The sequence below is a fragment of the Neopsephotus bourkii genome, unplaced genomic scaffold (assembly GCF_033783945.1).
Source record: "Neopsephotus bourkii isolate Nb327-2 ecotype Australia unplaced genomic scaffold, CSIRO-AGI_Nbou_v1 NB_1038, whole genome shotgun sequence".
Taxonomy (NCBI): Eukaryota; Metazoa; Chordata; class Aves; order Psittaciformes; family Psittacidae; genus Neopsephotus; species Neopsephotus bourkii.
In genome coordinates this window covers 290,288-317,687 of record NW_026901527.1, presented here as the reverse complement: position 1 = coordinate 317,687, position 27,400 = coordinate 290,288, and the positions used below count along the sequence as shown (strand labels likewise).

At 35.7% G+C, this 27,400-nt stretch overlaps 1 protein-coding gene across 1 annotated transcript in view; it reads right to left on the bottom strand.

Moving 5' to 3' along the window:
- Positions 1-1,846: 1,846 nt before the first annotated feature.
- Positions 1,847-27,400, bottom strand: part of SLF1 (SMC5-SMC6 complex localization factor 1) — a 46,787-nt gene continuing 21,233 nt past the window's right edge. Inside the window, 13 exon segments of the mRNA XM_061360984.1 lie at positions 1,847-2,249; positions 2,343-2,822; positions 5,174-5,356; positions 5,734-5,826; positions 7,779-7,906; positions 8,391-8,551; positions 10,558-10,703; positions 12,933-13,080; positions 18,169-18,334; positions 19,030-19,167; positions 21,051-21,217; positions 21,780-21,938; positions 26,334-26,387. Of these exon segments, the coding sequence (XP_061216968.1) occupies positions 2,173-2,249; positions 2,343-2,822; positions 5,174-5,356; positions 5,734-5,826; positions 7,779-7,906; positions 8,391-8,551; positions 10,558-10,703; positions 12,933-13,080; positions 18,169-18,334; positions 19,030-19,167; positions 21,051-21,217; positions 21,780-21,938; positions 26,334-26,387 (2,100 nt within the window). The 3' untranslated portion in view covers positions 1,847-2,172.

Genomic DNA, 27,400 nt, shown 5'->3' with positions numbered 1-27,400 from the left:
ACATAACAGCAAAATATTGGCAGGATATCTTGGATATCTAAGCAGAATCACTTTTTATCAGACCAAAATAATGTTTTTCCAACTTTCATTTTGTTCAGTAATGTATTCACTAATATATTAGGAATAGATATGAATATTTTGAAGCATTTGCTTTCCCAGATCCACCAGACTTTTATTCTATGGTTCTCCAAGTCCCAATTATTTCAAATTTCCAATTACTGTTCAAATTTGTGACTAAAGAAAATGTTAATATTGCCACCTTAAATGCATATTTTGCATTCTTTAGAATGTATGAACATAGTATTTCTTTCATCGCATCCTGCAACAGGGAATACTGATGTTAGTTCATCTCATATATGACAAAGATTTTGTCACTGTTGCTTTCTTACTAGAGAAAAATAGAAAGTGCACAAACCAAAACAAACCCAGTATTCACTGCCCCTTTATTCTATTAGAGCAGGCTGTTCTGCATGCATGTATAAAAACAATAATCAGTCATTAATAACCACTCCATGCAATGAAGGGCTGCTTCTCAGACCAACTCAATCTGAGCATCTTCAGTGGATTGCTTTGAGATCATGTGTCTCAACTGCAGAAAGGCTAAATGGAAGTTTTAGTGTGTCCCAAGCCAGCTGTATCAACATAACTTATTCCTTCTGGTCAATCAACATCAGCTTCAGAAGTAGCTATTACTTACACCTTTTCTTTAAGGGTTCTTTTTAAAATATTATAAATGGTTATTACAGAAGAATTGTAAGTGTCACTAAGTACCTTCCTTGCTAAGATTTTAAACTGCTCCAAATTTATTACTAAATCTTTTAGAAAAATATCAGGTATTCTCATTCTGAAGCAACACTCCCTTCACTCCCCCTGGAAGGAATAAACTTCCCTAACCAGTGTCTCCTCCCAGACCCTAGTCTGAGACGAATTCGGCACTGGATCTCTACAAGACACAAGGCAGGAAAAGTAGTTGTTGCTGTAAATATGCAATAAGACATCTCCAAAATACATAACTGTTCCCCATCCTCAGCCCCATGCAACACAATTATGTAGTTCAGCTGCCTCATGAGCCTCAACATCTTTAAGGAACAGCACAGGATTTTCTCTTTGTCTTAATTAATTGAAAGGACCATGTGATAACCTTCTAAATTAGGTTAGAAGATTAGTTTAGAGGATTTATCATGTGTAGTTTGCATGTTTACAGAATGAGGAACAAAAGTCTCATACTAAATGGGGTGTAATTTTTAAGGAGATCTGTATTTCGTCTCAGAATCTGACGCCCAGTACACACTTACACCGTTTTGTCTAATCATCTGTAAATTTCCCTGCCAACATAACTAGATTTGTGCCACTGCTACCACTGGCATCCTTAGTTGAGGGAATCCCAGGAGTGTTACCAGATCATTTTACACACTGCCAGTGTAATGGATTTATCAAATGACTGCGAGCCAACACAAGTTACAGCACAGCCAAGGACACTGTATGTTATGCTGAGGGTAGATTTAGCCCTTCATCACATCAATGTAATGGGAAGCAGCAGGATGACTTGGTTGTTTTAAAGCTCTAGAGTCGCCACTGGAATAGTGCAAATCTCCTGACTATCTGCACCAGTCTCCTCAATTCAGTCACTGCAGAAATGAATGTGATCACAACAGCTGCATGCTGACAAGGGACGAAGATTTTCCACACACCTTTGTGTAAACATTTCTACAAAATTCACAAAGACATGTGAAATGCTAGTACATCCATTCTGTAAATACAGATATACTACCTAGATTTGAATTTTACATGGTGTTTTTAACTTTTACAAGACAAGGATAAATAAGACAAAAATGGATAGAAGGAATTTGCCTTTCAACATGTTTTAGTTTAATGACAGATATCGGTAATATTAGTTTTATTAAAGGATATTAAAATATGTAGACACAAGCGTTTTTAAAGGCAAAAATGCTTGTTTTTGCAACAGTACCTCTGGAAAACAAAGTAAAACTATGGCATGAGATGGCTAACAAAGATTTCCAGGACTGAAAATGCAAAGTTTAACTTAGTACAAATGATATAGCACAGGTGGTCACATGCACCCAGATCTGCTAGAAAACTAGAAGGTATTAGTATTGGGAAAAATTTGTCCTAAAAGTACATTGACTCAATACATCTGACTTCCAGGTTCTGCTAGAGGAAAGTATCAAAAACACGGGAGATACTACCATGTAGGGCTCATGTAGGCTATGAAATCTGTACTGCTTCAGTTGCCAGAAATAATTTTGGCCAGCACCAAGGGTGAAAACTCAAGATTCAATCAATGCGGTTTTTTTGGGAGCTAACTGTTAAAAAGATCTAAGCAAAGCGCTTGAATGCCTCTACCATAGTTTCCAGAGTAGCTAATAAAACCTTCTTCTGTTCCCCAGGGAAGAAATCCGTATTTGCAGATATTTCCTGAAGAAATTGTGGAAGCTTTTGAAAAGTTTCTAGCTCTCTAAAATATGTATCTACTAGCCAATCTGCAGAAAATGTATTTTTCATCTCACAGTTATCAAGAGCCATTACTGGAAGTACATTTGAACAACCTGCCTCTCTGAGAGTTAAAGTAAAGGGTGAAGACAGATTATAAACTGAACAAAAATTCAACAGCATCTTATTAAATAAAATCATCAACAGTTCTCTCTGCTGACTGCAAAAATCTTGATCCATGCGTTCACAGAAGCTTTCAATACTCTCTTCTGGATGAACAACACTCAAAAGTTCTTGCTTTACTGAGATGGACTCAACATAATCCAGTGGCAATTTTCCAGTGCAATCCCTGTGCTGTAGAAGGGCTGGTCCTGCAGGAAAAGTATAGACATTAATAATAGCAGTATTTAAATTTGGCAGCCAAACAAGATTCCCCCTCACCCCTCCTCCCCAAAAGCTAGAAGTCTGTTTAAATTCCTTTTTGTTATGTTGATGTAACTGATAAGCTACACATTTACAATACAATCTAAAACATGCAGAGAGACCCTTTGTAAAAAATTTTTTCAGTATTGTCTGAATTTACACAGTATGTAAAAACTTAATGTTATTACTGCTGTAAAATTCTATTAAGCCTTTTATAGACCAGGTTATTTGCTGACACTGACTCCAAATTAAATGCATGTTACTGTGATGGTTTTTATCCTACTGGTCCAGATGCTGTGGCCAACCCTGTCTTAGCCTATGCACTAAACTATTGAGGTAGGAATCTTGGTCTCCCCCAGCAAATTAATTTCAAAATTTGATCTAAACAGACTTATGAAATGCAAAACATAATCACCCAAATAGTTTTAAAGTAAATAAATGAAACATGTTTTACTTGTTCAGATTTTACTACATTCTTCTGGAATTTCCTGTTTATTAGTACAATGAAGCTATTAATATTTAAACAGTTTACAGGTGACTTCATAAGCTTAAGAACGGCTGCACCAGCAAAAAAAAAATGAAGGCAGTTAATATGCTGCAGGTGGTGGTTTTCAAAGATGAACACATCAGGAATCCTCTTACATGTGGGTTACTGTGCTAAAGGAACGATGTCATTTTAACTTAAATACAGTATTAGAAATATGTTTTAATAACAAGAGGTAATTCACTGCATTACATATCCATGCTAGAGGTTGTAACTTTGATGTGATGAAAGCTGTATCATTTTACACCATCACTGATTATCCAGTGCGATTAATTTTTGCAAGCTGAAAGTTTCTAGAGACAGAGATGTGTTCTAAATTATTGAGCTGAGTAAATTCATGCTCAATGAGTAACATGCCTTCTACCACAGTCTTGTCAGTTATTTGACAGGCCAAAATCCAGAGTGTGACAAAGGCAAAGATAAGGGTACATGCAACCTCACAGTTGCCAGAAAACTTTGATGAATGCAAGTGCAAGTAGAGCTCTTCCCCTAGGACAACAGGTTCATCCACTACCTATTCTTCACAGCAGCCTAGAAAAAATGCACATCTGTCAGTGCAATGCCATTTCCAATTGAGGAGCTGAGCTTACTGTAATATTGGCTATTGCATCACTTAGACCGATTGAACTGAGCCCAGGTATTGGCTTGGCATGTCAGATACATGGTTCAGTAGATACATAGAACACCTGGGAGCCACAGATCTGAGGCTCAGAAAACAGAGAAGTAGAACTGCAGAGAAATGTATTGATTATGAGCTGGTGCTTGCACAACAGGCACAGAAATAGCCTTTAGGGGGCAGAAGAAGACTGTAAATACAGACGGTCTCATGCCAAGAATGAAACAAAATTTTCTCTACCTTAATTAAGTAATAGGTCATCTAAATACAGTGCATTCTTCTGCCTCATGGGTATACATAGAATGATTTTTATTGAAAAAATCTGGTCCTGGTGTATAAGGCACAGAGATTAAACTGACAAAGTAGGTTAATGGTAAGGCTATCACAACTATTTGCTTTAGTAAAGAATTAAAAGATGGAAGAATTGCTATCCAAGAACATTCTCTGCAGTTGTTTTTTAAACAACATGCTAAGTTAATTATATTGATACGATATATTTCAAGACAAGATACAAGTTCCATGTCACTGAACACAAAATAGTGTTCAAAACATTTATCATGCCTGCCTAAGTGGCAACATATCTTTTTTTAGAAACTAAGACACCCCTCCCACTATTATCCCTAAACAGCAGTTATGATTACAATATAGATTCCTTTCTTAAACTAATTGCCAAGCTAATTGTGTTCTTCAAAGACCATCACATTAATTTTCATAAATGCTGAACAAATTTATGTTGAAATACATGATTATATAGAGATATACTGATCCATTTTTGCATTGTGGTAAAAATAGATCAAAACAAAAGAAAACCGTTAGTTTTGCTGGGTAATCTTTATCTTCATTAATGAGTTTGGAGAATATAGTTACAATGCATATGGTGTAAAGTGCAGAAGAAAAACATTACCGTATTGTAAAAAATGTGAAAATCTGGGTTAATTTCACATTCAGCTGATCAAGATACGTGTGAAAACAGTATTACTTTTATTGTGACCAAAACAGCTTGGCTTAAAAATGTTTAAAAATAATATTTCATAATAACATTGTATTTTAAGCAACTATTAAGAAAAACACCACAACCTTCGTATGGACTCAAAACAGTGGATAATTTACCTAAACCGGTTTAGCATAAATGCACTCACCCCCATACTGAAGTAGCAGCTTGCCAATTTCTACATGTCCATTTAACAGTGCATCATGCAAAGGAGTCACCCTGTCCACTCGACTGAGCAGGTCTACCTCTGGACAACGCTGCAAAATTTCACGGACACACGCTGTGCTGCCATGGTTACAGGCTTCATGCAAAGGCGTCCAGCCAGCATAGTCTGAATTATAAATCAAGGGAAGTTTTAAAACGGCAGAAGTAGTACTAAAATGTTAATAATGCAATTCATTAGACAGCAAAGCACTTTGCTTTTTATTATTCAACACAGTGGCAGCTAGTGATTTCAAACCAAGAAATTAGATTGGAAAATATCTGAAAAATATTGAATAGGTATTTAAAAAATCAACAGAAAATGTGATATTAAAACACACTTCAGCAATAGATTAATCTTTCCTTAATGTTTGCAACAAAGTCTTCATTTTGTGGTGTTTAAAGTAATAAAGACAGTTTTAATAGTATAAATATAAACCTTATTACCAAACAGACATCGATACAGTTCTTTACTTATTAGTTCTGTAGAGAAAGTGAATAACTTACCTTTAACATTAATGTCTGTTCCAGGCAAAGAGAGAAGCCGAATCAATCTCTCCACTTTGTTACTTATGCAAGCTTTATGCAGGGCTGTCTCTCCTACCATAAAAAATTAATAGATTACACTAGACTAGGCAAGATAGCAACTAAAGAAAATAATCAAAGTGCCTGGAACTAGGAGACCTGGCTATATGCCAGAAAATTCAATAATGAGTAAGATTTTCCTTTATCCTGTTTAAACATCTTTCAAGAAAATTCAAAAAAACCCACAGAGCTTCTGTTCCACCAGAAATCCAGCAATGAAATTGTATTGCAAATGGTTTAACACAGGAATTATCTCCCCCCAGTTCAAGGTTTAAAGCTTCAATCACACTATAAAAGCACCAAGTGATCACAGAACACCAAAAATACTGGGTTTTGAAGCAATAAAACTTTACAGCGCAGTTGCCCTCCCTTAAATTTATTCATGAACCTCTGTTAAAATGTATGGTTCTTTTTACACAGCATTTAGAGCTTAATTCAAATGAATGTTTCTGGCTAAGCACGAGTGCCTCTACACACTCAAGTATAATTCAGAACTTCAAATCTGTTAACAGATGGTTTGCTGTTTCTCAATAGGCTGTCTAACTTGGCTACAGTAGCAAGGGAGGGGGAAAGAGAGAGAAATACACGAAGAGGTCTTAATAAGAGAGAAAATCCTCCAGAAAATAAAAAAAAGCCCAAGCCTTATACCATGTAACGCTGCAGTAAGTGTGAAAAATTGAACAGCAAGCAACTGAGAACTGCTACCTATATGTAAAGACACCATTAGTTTCTACATGATAAAAACCACAGACCCATTCTAAAACCTGTTTTGCTTTCACTAAATGATCACGTTTGAACAAAAGCCAGAGGAAAATCTTGACACCAGGTAAAAAATGATGTAACAAACATCTTGGAAGTGAAAAATATCTCAGGCTAAATCTCTCAGCGTTTCTGATAAGATTTAGATGGTCTATTATATTAATACCTTCACTATGTAAATCTGTCAGCTCCATACTCATTCTTGCAACAGAAGATACTACTTAACAATGTTGGCAGGGAAAGAATAGATAAAAAGCAGTTTGGATTTTTTTCTGCCCTAGTCCTCTAGCTCAGTTTTCTTTCTAGAAGTCAGTATGTAATAATTCACATCAATTTTACTTGCAAAAGCAATAAAGACAAAGGGAACCACTTTTAAAAATGCATGGCCTGGTTCTGTTACTGAAACTCTCTTAAATCCCAAAAGAGGGTTAGGGCTTTTTTGTCCTTCAGTGTTCGTAATACAATTATGGTTTTAATTTTTGTTAACAATCCCAGCTTGCATTTGCTAAGTTTTTTTAAGCCTTCTCTTGGTATCATATTAATATAATTGTGTTTTAAGCGATAGATGTAAATTTCTGATGATGAAGATGACAAAAAGTAGTTCCAGCAAGTAATTCTGTTCAGGTAAAGGCTCATGTAAAGTACGATTTATTAAATTTGTTTAATAAGCTGAAACCAAATGATTGCAGTGTTATTTTATTCCTTAGGTACTTGGGTTCCAGTACAGCTTAGACAAAAGCCAAATGCCTTTCATAGTCTGGGCTGAATGCCTGGGAGAAAACAGTCCATATGCTTAACACAGCTATGTAACATAGCATACTCCTCAGTCTTTGTTCACAAAATGTCTAGGACTGAAAGAGATGAAGACTGAATTATACTTTCAAATCAGAAGACGTTGATCCTACCAAGCACAGGTTGAGGTGGATTAGCAAAGTAAGGCAGGCAAGACTGGAATGAGCTTGCACAAGCTGTACACTGTATTTAATATCTAGGAGGGGGAGGGGACTGATGAAGGCAGCTTTATTCCACCATATATACAATTCCTCCTTTTAAATACACATCAGAAAAAAGGAATATGAACCATAAGAAAGTAATTCTTGGGTATAAGCCATAATTTTAATCAGCACTTACCAGGACAAGATTTTAAACCTGAAACTGTTGATTTTAACCGTATAAAGCTCTTAACATAAATTAGATATATAGAATACCTTTAGTATTTCTTCTGTTAAAATGTACCTCTTCAGCCAAACGGCAGTGATTCTCTTTGGTATGTGCAGTCTCACCTTCTGCTTCTGCTCCAACCATATGTGTCAATGGAGGGTGCTTCTTAAAGTCACTGAAGACAGAGCAAAGGGAACTTGTCTAAAATCAGTATTCCGTATTTTCAGATAATGTATGTGTACTTAATGCTTTAAAATACACCATACTTAGATCCTCTATGAATTTCAGAGTAATTTCTGAAACTTAATTACATACTTTTTATTTCATTTAATTATAACTGTATTTAAAACTGCAATAAAATTAAATTACCCACAATTAAACTTTCTTTAAAGCTAATTCTATGAATGGTTCAACTTCTCTATGCACTCTTTAATACTGGGAAAATATAACTACATCAGACTGCACACAGACTGAAATGGATAATGGGGAGAAAGGGGGAACCCCAGCCCAGAGGTGTTACAGGTTTATAACGGAGCTTTCTGACAGTTCCAGTAATTTGTAGACAACAAAAGAGGTCATATAAAGTTCAGGAAACGTGTCAGGTCAGAAGCTGTCCCCCAAAGCAGAATAAAACTGGTGATGTTATAGGCATTACTTACGGTAGATCAGGCAGCTCTTTGACTTCGTTCTTATTGCCATTTAGCATCTGTAATGCCCTTTGAGACTCGGTGCATGGCCACTGCCCTATTTTCTTTGTTTTGTGTATCCCTCTTGCATCATGCATCCCTATCTCTTGCAAAGCGGGCAAATAGGAACTGACCTGTTGCAAAAGTAATATTTTCAACTACTTTGCATACACTACATTAAAATGCAGTGTATCAATTTTCTTTGGTCACCCATGATGCAAAGCAGTGATCCACCACCCACAGTTTGCAGTACCTACATTTTTAAAAATATATCCTAAGTGATGGCATATATATTGTTTAAAGCTGTCTTCTGCAATCTTATTTTGTGTTCTTGTAATTCACTCTTTATGCTGGCCTCAGAGGTGGGCGGGTTGTGTCTGAGCCAGAAAGGAGGAAATTCTAGACTTCTGACGTAGATCTTTGGTTGCTGAGAAAATTTTGATCACTTTAGCTGGATATAAGACTGAAGTAAAGCTAATTGATTCTCAGGTACTTAATGAAAATATTTACAAGCTTCCTCCTTGCAACCCAGGGAGCAAAACCCAGGGGGTAATTTGGTAAAAAAATACTCACTCCCCTCCTTCATCTCTTCTAAGATGAGGGCCTCGATCAAGCCCTTAAGCACTGTGAGTGTAATAAGCTAGATCTTTCTTAGGTGCTGTCCCATTAGTAGGATAGCTTTGGACATTGTAGATATTGCTTCTTTCTTATAATACAGAGCTTCCAACAACCCACCTACACCACTCATTTTAAAAAGTCTTGTAAGTTTCTGCAGTTTTGCAAAAGCAAAGGAAAAAGTCCACTGAGGAGACTCATTCAATGATTGCAAAATAATAATACATGAAGAAAGATATTTAAGAAGGCTTTGAGTATCTAGCAGATCACTGTAGATTCTGCAGGCAATCTGCAATAGGTGAAGGACACCTTAATGGCACCTTCACTTTACATTTACTGTCAGAGAGTAGCAGGTCACCATTTAAACACATATAAGAGCCTAGCTGATAAGATGCTGTATGAGAAGAGCTGGCAAAATTGGACAGTAGTTAATATTTATTATAGGGAAAGAGAAAGGAGGCACGGTAATGTTAAGGAAAGCTATAAAAAGCACATGAACTTGTTTCAAGCACTACAAAAATTTACATTTAAGTAGTTGCAGAGAGTGATCAGTAGTCATGGCAATACTAAAAATAGCAATTGCTGCTGCATATGTGCTGGCAACATATGTTAAGTATTAGACATAGAGTTGGTTTATTTTTAAAATTCTGACAGTCCTTTGTTCAAGCTCTGTTTAAACATGATGTATTAATAAACAATGTTCTCTATTCACAATAGCTCATGTAAAATTCAGGAAAACTTATGTATGGCAAATACATAAAAGTGCAAATTTCTTTTTCTTTGACTCTACCTGGAGAATTTTAGGACATATAGAAACAGTTATGGATTCCATGTTGTGTTTGTTCATTAGTATTAAGATTATTGAAATGAAGCTCTAAGTTAGGGCATGTCATTACTGTGTGATCTCCCTGATTAGCCTGCATCCTGCCAGTAGTCATGGTTTTGAGAATTTCTTTCTCAGTTTTCACCATATATTACTTCATCAGCTATCAGAAATTCTGATTTGAAGGCAAGAAAAGGTTTGCAAGTAGGAGAAAGTTCTTAAGGAGATAAAAATCACAAAAAAAATTGTTGTTCAAAGTCATAAAATCTTATATATAACAAATGCTTGAACCCAACAGAATAACAGACCATCATCTCTGCAAAAAAAAAAAAAAAAAAAGGAAAATATAACCCAGGAAAAATCACACACATTTTCCTTAATTACAAATGTAACACTGAAATAAAGTGTTCACATCAGAGATTATTTTAAAAAGCTTTCATCCTGACCTTTAAAGTTAACTGAATGTAAACAGATGACTTGGGTGTTACAGATTCTTCGGTAAGAAAAATCTTACCATTGTTTTTAAATTCAGGTCTCCATCAAAGAGAAATTTAAATGCAGTACAGTCTATCTACAGGTGGAAGACAATGCATGCCGTGAGCATGACCTTAGACCACAAAAGAAAGATATTTTCCAAGACTTCCACGAATCCAATTACTTGTAAAATACTTGAGTGTGATGTTAGATGGATGAGTTACTTACTATTTTCTGAAGAGAAAGAGGTTCTGTAGAAATAGTTATATTCCTCAGTAAACACAGTTTTTTAAAAACTGCTTCTGCAACAAACATTTGAAGCCAGAGGGATGGTATGGAACAAAGGAACATTTCTAACTCATGCACTGAAAAACCTGGATAAAAACACAGGGAATAGGGGGGAAGAGAAAGCCTTAAAATAAGAATATGTAAACCTGTACATCTAGAGTTATATAGAAGATAGCTCTCCCAGATGTTTTTTTTTTTTCTTCCTGCTATTTCAGATTCAGAAACTAGTCTCTAGGAAAAATACTAAAAATGCTCATATTAAAAAAGATTATATCCATCATCTGATAATAAGACCAGCTTCTAAGAGAATGGTCAACAGATTTTGAAAGGCAAAGCACCACTTTTTATGTGAAACTTTTAAAAACCTTCACTCTAAATACAATCTTAGACAAGTTATATCTTGGTTTTGAGAATGATTTATTTTGGAAATTATGCAAGCGACCACCTTTAAAATCTGTAAGTGACACAATACAAACGCAATTCAGACAAAATGCGTAACACATTGAACAAAGAACAACTAATGCAGGGTGATCTATAAACTCTACATTAAAAATGACTGCAAGCAAATTTCAACCCCATTCAGATATGCCAAATACTTCATACTGTTTAAAAACCAACCAACCAACCAAAAACCAGACAATGGCTGAAGAATACATATACCTCAATATATATGGCATATATCTGGCTTACCTTTCTTTGTTTTTGGAAAAGGAGACAGAATGACTGATTTTTCTTGTAGGGTAGTAAGAATTTGTATTATGATTCCAGCAAATTAATTTTTTTCAAAATAGCGACTGAAACAGGTGGAAAGCGAGGGCTGTCATGAGGAAGAAAGTCTTTACCGTATTAAGGGACTACTCTATTCTGCTAAATAGTACTCATACATAACTGATAGACATTAACATTAATTGTAGGCTCAATCAAAACAGAAACACAAGTTTTGAGAGTACAGACCTTTTCTCCTCCAAAAGCAACAGAATTTAGGAGAACTCTGCAACAGCTTAAAAGACTAAGTGCTGTGGACTGAACCAAGCAGCAGTGATCACCAGTAGGTCAAATAACCTTCACTCTTTATAACCAGACTGTGAATGTTGTTCTTGTGAATCCTCTCAATAAAGGAGAGCATAGAAAGTATAATTTTCCATTTATGCAGTGGAAAGTAAGAAAGTCTTACAGAAATACATACCAAAAATTCTCCCTATTACATGACAGCTAGAAAATCTGTTGGAAAGATGGGATAGTAGTAGGTACTAAAAGCCCCATTGATTTGAATACTATAAAGTTCCAACTGATTTGGCCTTCTATGATTTAAAGAAGGCTATAATGGCTCTGATGATTTGCTTTCTATAAGACTGGAGTCTAGAGACTATGATTTTAGTTTATTTTTTTTCAGGATAGTTCTTCTCAAGTGTCCCAGGAGAAGAAGACGCTTTAAATGAAGCCTATGTACATCTATCTCTAGACAAAATAATGACTGAAACCAGGATGTCCATATTTCATAACTGGGGGGAAGTTTTGGTTGGAATTAAGTTTCAAAATTAAATTAAAGCATTCAGTAGTTTTCTTGAGATTATTTTTTCTTGCCTTTTGAGCTCCTCATTCTATAGTTGCTAAAAGGACAGATACTTCAACAAACATGCCATGTTAAATGATACTTGAGTTGTTACATTTCTCCTTATCTAGTATATTTAATGAAGAGGAAAAATGCTGATTCATCTGGTTAGTTGGAATTTTCCTCCCCTTCCCCCAGATAAAGTCTGTTAAGGATGTGTAATGAAACAGTGAAATGTTTCATTTGGAGTCTGCGTGGGTCAAAGATTTCAGCATAGCTTCTGGACTCATGGTTGAAGTGTCTTTAGTAAAAAAAAATCAAGTTTGTGGACTGAAAAATTTCACCTGAGAACCTGCCTTAGCTAAGGTATCTCCAATTGCCTCTCTGAAGTTATGGTTTATTATCATATGCTTTCAGCTCTTCCTAAATTTACAGGACAGATCCAAAGATTTTCCAAAGGTTGGTTTTTTTTTTTTACTTCTTTTATTCTTCATACTGTGTGGTCATGCTTTCACATTAACACCTACTGAGATTTATTTGAAGGATTTTAATATGAAAGCCTGTTCCATTTGATCTTGGGAGAGACAGACGCATACACACAACAAAACACAATAAACCAGTTTCCTGCATACATACACATCATACCGTAAGAGTGCACATATGCAACAGAAGGTAAAATAAAACTTGGAAGTAAACTGAGGATTTTACTGAGGACTTTAGTGTGTCTGATTAAAAGACTTTCAGAGGCCTTTCAAATACTCACCATTACATTCAATGGCAAGGTACTGTGCCAAATCATCAGATATTTGATGGAACACATTTCTGTCCATAAGCAAACCTGAGATGATCCAATACTCCACTACAGTTCCAAGAATTGCATTTAATAGATCACTTACTTCACATATGAAAGCCTACATTAAAAAAAAAAAAGATAGAAAAAGATTATCTATAGACCTGTAGTGTATAACAAATTGACACAGATAATGTACCAGTAATCACACTAGAGAACTTCTTTAGACAAAAGACCACTCTGATGCCACAACACTTTGTTACTGTTTTTCCTTTTTCTGCTCCAAGATTAACTGTTGCAGACAGGTCAACAAAATTAATATGCTATTGATGCCACATCAGGTAAGACTTAGCACTGAATAAATACATTATTTGAAAATATCCTATCTAAACCAACATGCACAATGGGATCAAAGTTTGCCAGTTTGTGGGATCAGGAAACTTTCTTCTGCTACCAAAAATTCCAAAGAGACTAACAGCTGCAAATTTGCATATGAGAGCATACATATGAGAATTAGCCTTACCTTTTTCTCCCCTGAACCTGCACAAAATGGTCATGATACAAAAAACAAAGTGCATTTTTTGCAGGAGGCATCAAGGCAATTTATCACAATGTGAGACAGATGAATGTATTTGTTCACCCGCATGAGTAAAATGTGGGTGAAAGGGGGAGGGGGAGCAAAAGCTGACCTTGAGGCAGCAAATTCAAATACTGCCTGTTAATACAGCAGGTATTAATGTTTTGCAGTCACATATATAGCTGCATAATAAATGTGGCTGGTACACTAGTTGCAACTACATTTGCTCAGCTAAGTATCTCTGCACACTGACAAACTATATACTGCCCACTGGTGTAGGCTTGGTTGCCATTTTGGTAAAACAACGGTAATGCAAAACAAAAGCTTCTTAGTTATTTTGAAATGGTTCAATGCCACGTGAGGGTGATATGCTCCAATTTACTGAAATCATCATCTGTTCTGAAAATATTTTCATATTCAACCAAAAACCTATAAAAACATAGTAATGAAAACATATGCAAAATTAAAAAGGAAAAAGAAGCAAGCATTTCCATTAAACCTACGAATTTTTACCACGTATGACAGCGCCAAGTCCTTGCCTTTGTCCTGCTCTGCCCCCACAGCAAGAAGCTGGGAGGTGGCACAGTCAGGACAGCTGACCCAAAATGACCATGAGATATCCCATGCCATAGAGTGTTATGTGCAGCAATAAAAGCTGGGGAAAGAGGATGAAAGAGGGGACATTTGGGGTTATGGTGACAGCCTTGCAAAGTAACCACTACACATAATGAAGCCCTGATTTCCAGGAAGCGGCTGGACATCTGCCTGCTGATGGGAAGCACTGAATGAATTCCTTGTTTTGCTTTGCTTGTGCATGCAGCTTTGCTTCACATATTAAACTGCCTTCATCTCAACCCATGAGTTTTCTAGTTTTTGCCCTTCCAATTCTCTCCATCATCCCACTACAGGGCTGGTGAATGAGAGGCTGGGTGGGCACTTACCTGCCAGCTAGAGTCAACCCACTACAACACGCACAGCAAATAAAGTAAGATCCAGTTAAACCTTTTTTCAAAATTCTCTTCCTTGTTCTTACTGTTGAGAATCAAAGCTATCCAACTCAGAAAAGCATTGAAGTGGGAAGAGGCTGTTGACTGTGCTAGCATTCAAAGGTCACATCAGTACAACTGATGTCTGCCAGCTTAGCAAATACAATTCCTACATTGCTGCTCTATTTAATGCTTCCAAGTACAGCATGGCAGTGACAGAAGTTTCACAGTGTGCTTTAGTACACATGAAAGTTTTTACAGGAAAGCTTTTAAGTCATAGGAAAATTCATCTTGACTTTTTTGAGTTACAGAGTTATTTTAGTTGTTCTTTACAGTTCTTTTTCATACGGTGTAAATGCAGTACTCCGAAAGTGCCTAAAACATGCTTCCAAGAAAACTAATGGAAGTGACAGCTAGACCAAAAAGACATTTAGATCGATAATTTTACACCACGCAAACTTATACCAGGTAATGATACTTGAAACAGGGAAGATGACAAATTAGAAATGTGTAAGATGATACAATTAAAAAATGGAATTAATGTCTTTTTCACTTGTCAGGCTATGCAAGACAGCTGTTCCTGGAAAAAAACCAACCCACCAGTAGTATCAGGAATGAAAAGCATTTCGGTGGCATTATTAAAAGCCATGCAATCGCTCAATGATATGAAAAGTGTTATAAGCAATATATAGCGTGCTTCATAAATTCTTAAACTGAACTAAGAGCTTTGGTTCAAAGAACCTTGACCCAGGAGGTTCTGTATCAAACCTATTTAAATAACGTAATAAATAAAAAATAGTATTTATATTAGAAGTACATTTGATATTGATCTGAAGATCTCAAGTCCTGGAAAAACTTGTATGTTATTTGGCAGTGCATTTTAACTCCAAAGTATTTTTATTTTTTTTTTACATAAACTAACATCCACCAAACACCAGAAAGTAAATGCACTCATATATGTAACTTAAGAGTTTACAGCCCTTCATTCTTTCTTTTTCTTTTTTTCTGATGTAGGTTATAATAGATCTCAAAAGTGAAATACCTTCAGAGTAAGTAAGCCAAGGAAGCCAGTAACTCAGAATTTCAGGACGGATTTTCACAGTTAAAATATTACAATTGCTTCTGGATTGCTCTTTCTACACACACATACACACATATGTATATTTATAGAACATAACTTTGCAACAAATCAGCACTGGAAGCGAGGAAACATACACAGTGTTTTCCCTCTAGTGATGATTTGTTGCAATCTTAGAATCAATCTGATTCTAAAAAGCTAAAAAAGAAAAAAATAATTTCCCACTTTTACCATGTAGGAAAGAATGTGTTAGATATATCCCAATAAAAATTAAATTATTTATCTGGTTTTGTTTACAGATATTTTCATTGGAAAACTGCATGGAAGTTGAGTATATTAAAAGTGGCATGCTTGTTTCTTCCCACCAGCTAACACGCTCGTAAAACTGGGAAACATGGTCACCACTTTACACTGTGCTATAAAACAATTTCTGTGCCCATGCAGATAATAAGACTATCCTGAGTCATTACTTCCATTTACCCTTCTGAATGGCCTTACATGACTCTCATCAATGTATTGCCACTTAAGCAAACAGCGTTTAAAAAAACAAAATTGATAACAATGACTCACACCCTTAAACTCAAGACAGGAAGGGAAATTTCATACCCAATATGCTATATTTAATGAAATGGATATACTCTGGTTTTATTTATGCATCTCTAAAATAATAAACAAATAGGGAGGAAAAAAAAGAAAAGCTGGGGAGGATTTGCTCCTTTGGCTTTCTGAATGACCTTTACAACTATGTCATGGAATTTTAAATGAGTCTCTGAATATATGGAAAAATCAGCGTATCAAATTTCAGTATAACAAAACTGAGAGTGCAGAAAAAGATAGACTATTTTTGAATGTAAAAATACAGTATTTTGTTTCAGAGTTTATTTTTGCTCAAAAATGCAAACGGAAAGAAAGTGAAATATGAAATTAAAGAATAAAGCTGTAAGAAAGAACATACAACACTACAGATATATGAGCCAACAAGATGCTTTTTAAGGATAGAATTCGTATCTCCAGGGATATTGTACAAATTCTTATATACATGTACAATACAAACTAAATTGAAGGCAACTTAATTGCTGTTCTGTGACCTGCCAACCAGCAGGACACTGACCTGAAAGATACTGAGTGTTCTGCATACCACCTCTTTCTTTTTGAAAGCCAGAGGCCTTGTAAGTACAATTCTTACATACTACAAAGCACAATAATTATATACATGTATATAAAGGAAATAGAATCTAAACAAGAGGTAGGGCTCTATATTTTATGTTTTATTCTTTATTTTTCATATATGTATTACACTATCTGACACAAGTGATTATTCTGCTTATGCAAAGAATGGTTTATGAAAAAGGTATGGCTTAAAGTGCTGGAACTTATCAAAGGAAGGCATAGTAGAAAAAAGAAAATGATGCCTATACTTGAACTGCAGATTCAACACCGGGAACATATGAAAGCAGTCTCATTTTCCAAAGAAACAGAATGGCCACTGACATCAACTGAATGCAAGCCTGCTTGGTGCTCAGTACCTTTTAAAAGGTAGGCTGTTTAAATATAAATACAGGTATAGAAACCCAATTTTAGGCACTTTTTTAATATCTTGACAAGGATAAAAGGCAGCACTGTTTCAGAACGTCTTGCTTTGATAGCCCTCAAAAAAGGTAGGAGGTCTGGCTAGGTAAGATGAGTGAAGCTCTCATTATGTTTAATCTTTCTTCTTTCTTAACATAATGAAGAACTACTAGGTATTATATTAAAACTGCTTTTTTCTCCAGAATACTTCATTTTCTATTGCTGTTCTGTTATTGTATTGAAAAAAATGAATGAAGTACCTATTTATTCTGTGCTTTCACAATAATTTAAAAGAGAACGCAGAGACAGCAGTAAGTTTGTACTTTATTTGAGAATCTAGAAGTCAAAGATGCTTTACAAGGCCTCTAACTTCTGAAAAGAAAGAGATGGTACAGAGGACACTCAGTATCTTTTAGGTCAATGTCCTGCTGGTCAGCAGGTCACAGAACAGCAATTAAGTTGCCTTCAATTCCGTTTTTCTGAAAAGATCTAGGGAAGATACCAAACGAAACTAAGGGACTTGGAAAGAAAACTCTAGCATTTATTAAAATAAAATACTGCATATCTGTAGAAAATAAAAAAAAACACAAACCCCAAAACATTAGTTTTGTCAGCTATCACCTTCCAACATTTCCTGCATACAATCACTGTAAAATAAGATAATCACCTTTTCCGTTACACCTTATTGTTTGACAGGATGTGTTAAGTTGGTGTCCCTAATGACCACAGTAATACCTGCTGGTAAGGGCATGTGAACATCTGAATGCAGCCAACAAGCTACTCATGATTCGTTTCTTCTCTACAGATCAATATGAGAATCTTACGGATCAATTCATTTCCTTTAGTGGAGCAAAAACCAGCATGCTTCACAACAAAAGGCAGCTATAACAAGCAGCTGTGATACTTACATGTAATTCCTCAAAAAGGAGCGAACAAAGGAATGCCTTTAAAAAAAAAAAGTCAGTCTTCATTATTTTAAAGCATAAAACTCATACTCACATCATTTTTTCTTTTCAATTCTCTATAGGAAAGTATGACCCAATCTGCTAAAATATTTACGTTTTTGGTAAAAAACACTGAGGTTTCACTTCCTAGCCAAAAGGTCTTTAGAAGAACTGTCTGTGGCCTGACTTGCTGATGCTGTGAATTGGTCCCTTCAACCAAACTGCAAAAAAAGAAAGTGAAAAAACTTAAATCTTTATGCTGCTTTGATTACTGTAGTTACCAGACAGAAACGCTGTCTTCTGTCAAAACACACACAGGTTTGGCAATTTTTAAGTGTGGATAGATCAGACACAATTTCTGATGAATAGTAAGTAAAATAATGATGACTATTACAGTCAGACTGAAGGAATGCTAATATTGTGCTAATATTACATAAAGTAAAGGCTGCCTTTACTGTATAAAGGCAGAGCAAAACCAAGACTATTTTAATACGTGATAAACTAAGGAAAGGTAATTGTCTCACTGGCAAAAGATAAAGGTTAATTGAATAAGAAAGGAAAAAATCAGTATGTCCAAAATACTGCTTGTCTGCCTTAAAGAATGAACACCAAAGCATTGAAAAGCTAAAAATACAAACTTATGAGCAAAATGAAATGCTTACTGAAACTTGTAATATAGTGAAATAACAGGCTGGTAAAAGTTAGAGGCCTTAAGTCATGATTATGAAAAAACCTACACAAATTACAACAAGCATATTAAGAATTTAAAAATACAAAAGGAAATGCTAAACTGCCATCTCTGTAGAACATTACCTTATTAGGAATATACAAAAATCATGATACAACCTGCTGTAGATACAGAAATGCATATGAAATTGTGAAAAATAGTAAGAACTTTTTATCCTATAAAGCCTACCTTTTTGTCAGATGCTCTACTTCAGATTTTACTAACTCAAAGAAAAACTTCAATAATCTTTTGTGAACTATCCTCTGTTCATCTCCTCCCCCTGAAACTGGGACTGCATGACAAATGGCTTTGCAATAAAGGCAAGACCTGAAAAATAAACACCAAAAATCCATTTGTATGACAGGAATCATAGTCTGATCTACCTGCTAAAATTGACTTTTGACAATTCTGACAAGGAAATATCTTGCTCCCCAGCAATATTCATAATTTTAAGGCCTAACTTTCTTGTGTTAAAGCATTATTAAAAAAATCCCCAACAACATAAAAAAGTTTGTGACTGGGACTTTTTGTTGTAGCTTAAGATTTTTTTATTATAGTCTAAACTGAATAATTTTACCGTATTTAATTATTCTGTCCCTACCTGAGGTACCACACAATTACTGAACTTAACAGGACTTCTTTAAAATCTTTTAATTACAAGGTAGTCTGGTAATATTTTATGGACAGTGTAACATTCTACAAAGCTTAGTTAAGGTAACAGTTCACACATACTGTTTGACAGGACTAGTATCACAGTTCATGACCAAGTCTAATGATCAACATGATGGAGATAATTTTGAAGTCAAGTGTGAACACATTTTTTTTTTGGCTACTGGAACACATTTTTTGGAGTACTGGAACCACGAGGTAAGCAACTACCGGGTATTCATATTCTGTAAGTACCAAAAGATAAAATACTTTGTCTAAGAGATAAATTCTCTTGCATTCCATGTGACAACATTCCTAATAAAAACTATTAAGCGTCCAATTACAGTGATTCAATGCCCTTCAAAACCAGACATGCTTACAATAACACACGTTCATGTATCTGTAATTACGGTTGTTTCAAAATATTTAGGTTTTGCTTCACATTTTATGACAGTAGTAAGAAGAGGTACTGTTTCCCTTCCAAATGTATAGAAGAATTTATTTCTATTGATGTACATTACAAAAAGTGAGCTCTCAAGCTAAAGGATAGACCATCTACCCAAACAGCTCCTATGTACTGACTGAGACTTGTATTTGTCAGTGTATAGGATATAATCAGACTTCCTGAACAAAATGGTGAAGTTTATGATTAAAATAAAAATAAAACATGAAGCTTAATATTTGGTAAGATAAGACTGGAATTTGCTTTGTAATTGCAGTTGTGTGTGTGTGTACATATATGTATGCATACATAAACACCAGAACAGTAGTAATACATGGATTACTGTAATTTGTGGAAAGCTTAAAATAAATCATTTTTTTTAAAGGAAGGAGGATGAGAAAATGTACTTCTTTCCTTTCCAAAAAAACCTCCAAAACAACAAACCAAAAAGCCCTCTTCCTGTGAGCTAACACTTAGAATCATAGAATAGTTAGGGTTGGAAAGGACCTTAAGATCATCAAGTTCCAAGCCCCCTGCCATGGGCAGGGACAGCTCGCTCTAAACCATATTACCCAAGGCCTCGCACAACCTGGCCTTGAACACTGCCAGGGATGGAGCATTCACAACCTCCCTGGGCAACCTATTCCAGTGCCTCACCACCCTAACAGGAAAGAATTTCTTCCTTATATCCAATCTAAACTTCCCCTGTTTAAGTTTTAACCCATTACCCCCTGACCTACCACTACAGTCCCTAATGAAGAGTCCATCCCCAGCATCCCTATATGCCCCCTTCAGATACTGGAAGGCTGCTATTAGGTCTCCACGCAGCCTTCTCTTTTGCAGGCTGAACAGTCCCAACTTTCTCAGCCGATCTTCATATGGGAGGTGCTCCAGTCCCCTGATCGTTCTCGTGGCCCTCCTCTGGACTTGTTCCAACGAGTTCACTTACTGAACCATAAAGCGAAAGGTCCAGATATCAGTTATAATTCTAGACCTTCGCATTTTATTAACTTTTCCTGGTGAAAATGTGACTTTAATATAGTAGAATTTCAAGTCTCCCCCCATCCCAGAGTCTGGAGCAAGATAACAACTACTGCATCCAACACCTCATTAATCTTACCTTACAAGCACCTCAATCAAGGACCATGTGCCTTTCTTACAGACAGGACACTGAAGAAATTCCAAATAATACTTTAACATAGATGGAGACTTCCAAGGTGGATCATGTTGGAGAACGAGGTACAAAACTTGGTAAAACTTAGCACAAAATAATGCATCGGTATTTCCCTGTAATGAAATGTGAAAACATTATTGGCTCCATACTGGCCAAGGATCTCCCAGTCACTAAGAGTTTATACATTTTCTTTATTTCTTACAATTCCGACGTGACTAAATTTAATCACTGAAGTAATATGCAATCTAATGCATAACTACAGCAGCAAAATCCTGAGTTTACAAAAAAAAAGGAAGGGAGAGCTTGCTCTAGTGTGATATTCCAGCTGAGCATATCACTGCTTAGAACAAACCTTCTTCTCAATTATGCTCTCTATATGCGGTCTACTAGGTTAAAAAAAAGTCACAGAAGTGTTGTTTCTAAAAGCAACAAAAAACATTATGGGCCAATTCTTCCACAATTTTAGAGCACTACATTCATACAGTTTGTAAATAAATAATTATTTAAAAGAAAACCTTAAGTACATTCTTTCCTTTTTAACACACACTGATGAACACAAAGTGAACGGTAAATACATCACTAAAAAACCCACTAAATACTGTATCAGAAGCAAAGATCGCAACACTTCAATTTCTTGCTTTAATATTGATAACATTTTTAGTCTTCATCTCTCACCAACAGAACATATTCTAGAAGAGAATTAATAAGCTGCACAGGAGGTGTAAAGTACTTCTGATTAGCAGCAAGTTCTGTGATTACATCAGGAAATAAATACTCTTCAACTAGTCCTTCAAGCATATACCATGTGCCTCTGGACAGGTCAGTTTTTTTAACCTAGGAATAAGATAACTTTGTAAGTGAAAGAACAACTTAACAAACACAAACAACAACAAAACCAACAACAAACAAAAACACCTTACAAGAACTAGCAGGAAAATGTTGGTAAACAGGGAGAAGGTTATAAATTAAAACAGAAATACCACTTATTCCCTGATCCAACAAGTTGTCATCTAGAAAAGTTGCTATTACTGAACTAGGATTTCATTGAAAAGACAGTAGGCTCCAGAATGTGCTTCTCTTCTTAGAAGACCTGGATACATCTACCCTTTTTAAAAACAGAATAGAATTCACACCCAATAACTTGTCTGTAATTTCTTCTGGAAAGGTATGCAAAGGACTGTTAATATTTCTAAAACTGCAGAGTACCTCCCACAATATATGGCTGGAGCACTAAGATAATTAGTACCAATGAACAGCTTCTGAACAGCACTGAAGTTAGAGAAAAATGTAAAATCATGAAATACATCATTTACAAGTACACATTATAAAACCATAAACCATGTAACTGTTTTTTCTCCCCAGTTCTCCTATTCCCATTTAGCATGTCAGAAAGCAGCTAATGCTACCGATGATAGCATAGATATTGATCCCAGTGGATTTTCAAAGCTCTGAAGATCATCTTAATGGCACAGGCCTTCCTTCTTATTCTCCACCACTCCTGACAGTGAAACACTTAACTCTGCAAGCTTTCAAAGAACGAAGAAGGATCTAATGGCTTTCATGAAATGCTGTATCTGCCCTGCAATTTCCCTGTTACTGTGTGTGCTCTCAGCTTTCCAAACCTTTATTTCCACAGATTAATGATAGGAAAGAGGAGCTATTGAATATCTCAGCTACACTGTTATTTACCTCTTTCCTCCAGCAAGGTATTGCTATTTCTAGTCCAGATTCAAGCTGAAGCCAAGATGTACGAACCGGTCACAACCACAATGCTAACAGAAGCACAGTTTCCCTCTGCCTGATAAATTTCTGTTTTGAAATCCAGCTATTTTGTTTGACCACACTCCCTGAGGCTCTAGTAAATTCCAAGAAACTTGGCTAGGAAATCACAACTCAGAGAAGTGGCCAGGAAGACCTCTAACTGGACTGCTGGGAGTTAAACAGTTACATAAATTTGCTGTTCCTTTTGACCCTGATAATTGTAGACTTTATGATTCCTGCCAAAAAACCTGGCTCCCAATGTACACTAGATAAAGCTACTCAACACATAGAATCATAGAATAGTTAGGGTTGGAAAGGACCTTAAGATCATCGAGTTCCAACCCCCCTGCCATGGGCAGGGACACCTCGCTCTAAACCATATTACCCAAGGCCTTGTCCAACCTGGCCTTGAACACTGCCAGGGATGGAGCATTCACAACCTCCTTGGACAACCTATTCCAGTGCCTCACCACCCTAACAGAAAAGAATTTCTTCCTTATATCCAATCTAAACTTCCCCTGTTTAAGTTTTAACCCATTACCCCTTGTCCTAACACTACAGTCCCTAATGAAGAGTCCATCCCCAGCATCCCTATATGCCCCCTTCAGATACTGGAAGGCTGATATGAGGTCTCCATGCAGCCTTCTCTTCTCCAGGCTGAACAGCCCCAACTTTCTAGCCTATCTTCATATGGGAGGTGCTCCAGTCCCCTGATCATTCTCATGGCCCTCCTCTGGACTTGCTCCAACAGATCCATGTCCTCTTTATGTTGAGGACACCAGAACTGTACACGATACTCCAAGTGAGGTCTCACGAGAACATCCTAACTAATTGCTTTAAAATTAATTTAAAATTTAAGTTAACACAGATTTTGAATCAAATTGTGGTTTCAGGTCTGTTGAGTACACTGCTATTGGCAAGATTGTTTTCAAAAACATTTCACTAATAAAAACATTAGGAGCTCAGGTCAAGCCTGAAAAATCTTCTGAAGGAAGTGACAGTTAAAGCATAGCTAAAGCCTCAGCAAATGAGCTCCACTTTAGCACAAGACTCTGCAAATGTTTAATTTCCCAGTTTCCTAATGTATGCCACTGTTACATTAACAATAAATAAAGCTGTTCATCTAGACAATTTTCTTTTAATCAAGTCTTTGTGCATCTGGCATTTTCAACTCACATTTATTTACATTTTCTTGTTCCTATATGCACTATTAAAATTTTCACATTATTTCCCTTTGGCAATAATAGTTACATTCATACTTTTGTAATGTTAATGATATGCAAACAGCACATATAAAGAGCAATCATAAACTGTTTAATAGTAGTCAAAGAACAACTTCTCTGCTGGCTGGATTTAAGATGTCTAAAGATGAGTCAGTATATTGTGCCCATACAGGCATGTTACTACTGACCCTCATCTGGTGATCATATCAGCAGCCATCTTTTTATGTTGTGATTGAAATTTGTATCTCTTGAAAATTCTAGTACTAGAACAAATAGCAGCATCAATGCATTATTTGAAAAGTATACCAAGACAAATCTATTACATTCAAATTAAGGAGGAACTGGAGAACCGGTTTTCAGTTTATTTGTAAGGGGGGAAGGAAGGAGGATAGAAAACTGAGGCCACGAACTTTATTCAGTAGCAGAGACACCTACTGTAGGGCCTTAATATTCATAAGCTGTATAAAGCTGCACTGGCTCACATTCTGGCTGATGAGGAACTAGCAGTTTCTTGTGAAACACTGCTGGTACAACTATCAAAACTTTAGCAGAAACAAATCAAAACCAAAGATCCACAAACAAATAAGTTGTGTTTTATACAGCATAATGTGCAACAGAAGCTGGCAAAAGAGAAATATTTTAGAGAAGATAATAGATAACAGAACACTTATCTGAGTTAAGCCTTCCTCGCAGATGCAAACCGAGATGACTGAATATAGTATGTAGTTCTACTCTGCTAATTTGATTTGCAGGTTTTATTTTGCTTCACCAGTATTACTGGAAATGTTTCTTGGAGCTGTTTTTAAAAACCATTAATATACTGCTTATAAAAGACCCATGCGAGATGCAATGACTAGCAACGGATATTCCGCAAAGCAATAAAAGCCAGTGGCAGTCATGCATATGAAAATTCTTAAAATTTCCAAACAAAAAAAAAATACACTATTATTAGAAGCACAGAAGATCAATTTAAACTTACATGAGTCAAGAAAGCTGAAGGGGCCTTTTCCCCATAAATTCAATAAGCTAAACATTAACCTTAAATTTCAATACAAATCTGTTCAGTTACAAATCTGTCCAGTAACAGAAATGCACACAGCATTCTGCCCATTAATGGCAGTGCTGGATGACAAAGGCATTTTAGTGCTTATGTTTTAAAAATATTTTTTTCTTCCCTTTCTTACAGTGATAACAGAAAGAAATCAGATAAAAAGAGATTTATGTGAAGCCCAAGAGCTGATTTTTCAAAGTAGGACCTCACCAGACATCACATAACTATTTATGTAGGACAGCTCATGAAGTTATCAAACCTTCATTTACCAAGAAATACAGGAAACTCACAGATAACTTCACGTGTTTCCTATTTTAACTTTTAAATAACACAAGTTATCACATAAAGCACAGTACCTCATTGCTACTATGTATAATGCTTTTTAAGTACTAACAGGTAATGTAGCAACTTTAAAATTTTATGATTAGCATTACAGATAAAAAAGGAAAATTTTGAAAAGTATTTATTTCGATATAACAAAGACTTAATAAACCTGCTGCTGACCTGCACCCTGATTTGCGGCATTTATTTGACTTAATTGGAAGAAAAAGGAGAAATTAACTCAATAGCAGAGGGAAAAAAAAAAAAAAAAGAGGAATTAAGTCAACGTAACTGTGAAAACAGGACTGTAAAACATAATGTATTCTACTTGCAATGTCTACTTCAGTAGACTTTGAAACCTGCATGATGTTTAAGGCTCATGCTGTAAAAGCCACTGGTTTTTCTTCTACCGTGAGACAACCTTCAGTTAAAGTCTGTCCCTACTAGCAAAACCAGGTGGCCACTGCAAAATGTGTACACCTTCTCTTTATTGCTACTGCATAAATATAGTGCTTGAACAATTTAAGATGCTCTAAATCATATTAGGGGCATTTTGCTTCTTCTAAAATTAACAGGTAAGGTTCTCTTAGGTAACAGGGTTAAAGAGTTTATTTGTAATAAAGGGGACAGTACAGCATGTGTTGTAAGAACAAGCAACATTAAACATAGGATCAACTAGACTGGAAAAGACCTTTAAGATCATCACGTCCATCATTCCAATGATGCTTTTTAACTCTTCAATAATTTAATTCATTTTGGACAGCAAATATTATAAATGTTTCTCTGATAGCTGGCTTCTCACTGAAAGTGCATTTGCCTAATTCAATAATATATTCAATATATGCAACATGACATCTCTGTGACCATACTTACCTCTGCGCCACATTTGTTCCGCTGGTCTTTTTGAGCAAACTTGTGCTTAACAGCCTGTAAAACAGGATAAAGTCAATCTACCAATAAACATATTCAATAAATACTGTACAAAGTTCCCAAAATGACAACTTTTGTTAAACACGGTACAAGCAAAATATTCAACATAGCCATCTATTTCTATTTTACTATTTGGATGGTGAAGTTATGAAATGGTGAATTAGTGACCTAAAAGGAAACTAATATGGGCATTCTTTCTATCCATTTTTCCTGATATTCTCTGTTTCTTGTTTCTGGGGTTGTTTGGTAAGGATTTTGCTAGATTTGGTCCACTTAACCACCTTAAAAAATATGGAGTGTTTTCAGTTTTTCTGTGGCAAAATGCAAACTTTGGATCTCTCAAGTTGCCTAGATATGGCAGTAGGTGTAAAAATGTGTTACTACTGTTGCTGCATTTAGTTAACAGTCTAGTGGTACAATCTTACTAACACATGTTATCAAAAAAGTCTTTTAACAGAGATAGATTGCCTTCAGGATTATGTTTACTCCATCTGCAAATGCAAACTACGTAACAGTTTGAGGGAAAGTTAATGTGATAATAAGTGCACTTGTGTGTAGTATACATGAAGAGTCAACATGTTTTAAAGGCCTGGAGGGCACAGTAATGATAAAATGTCTTTGAATGTAAGATGCATCATCTGAAGGTGTATAGATTTAAGCAGCATCAATCTTCTATTTGCTAACCTTGTGTTTAAACATTGTGTACATTGAGGAGTTAAAAATTCTGATTCTTTTGCTATTAAGAACTTCATATACATAGAGTACCTGATTTTGCCATCACAAAAATCATACAGTGCTTTGTGTAAGCAAGCTCTTAAAAAATACGCCACCATCTGTATCACTGTAACTTACAGAATAATATACCCTAAGTCAAATTATTGTGTCTTTTTAGATATGAAATAGTGGTTTTAATTGCTAATTCAGCACGTTTATCAGAATTAGGTATATGACATTAAGACAAGAGCATTTAGTTCTATCTTTGGCTTTATAAAAAACATTCACATTAATCA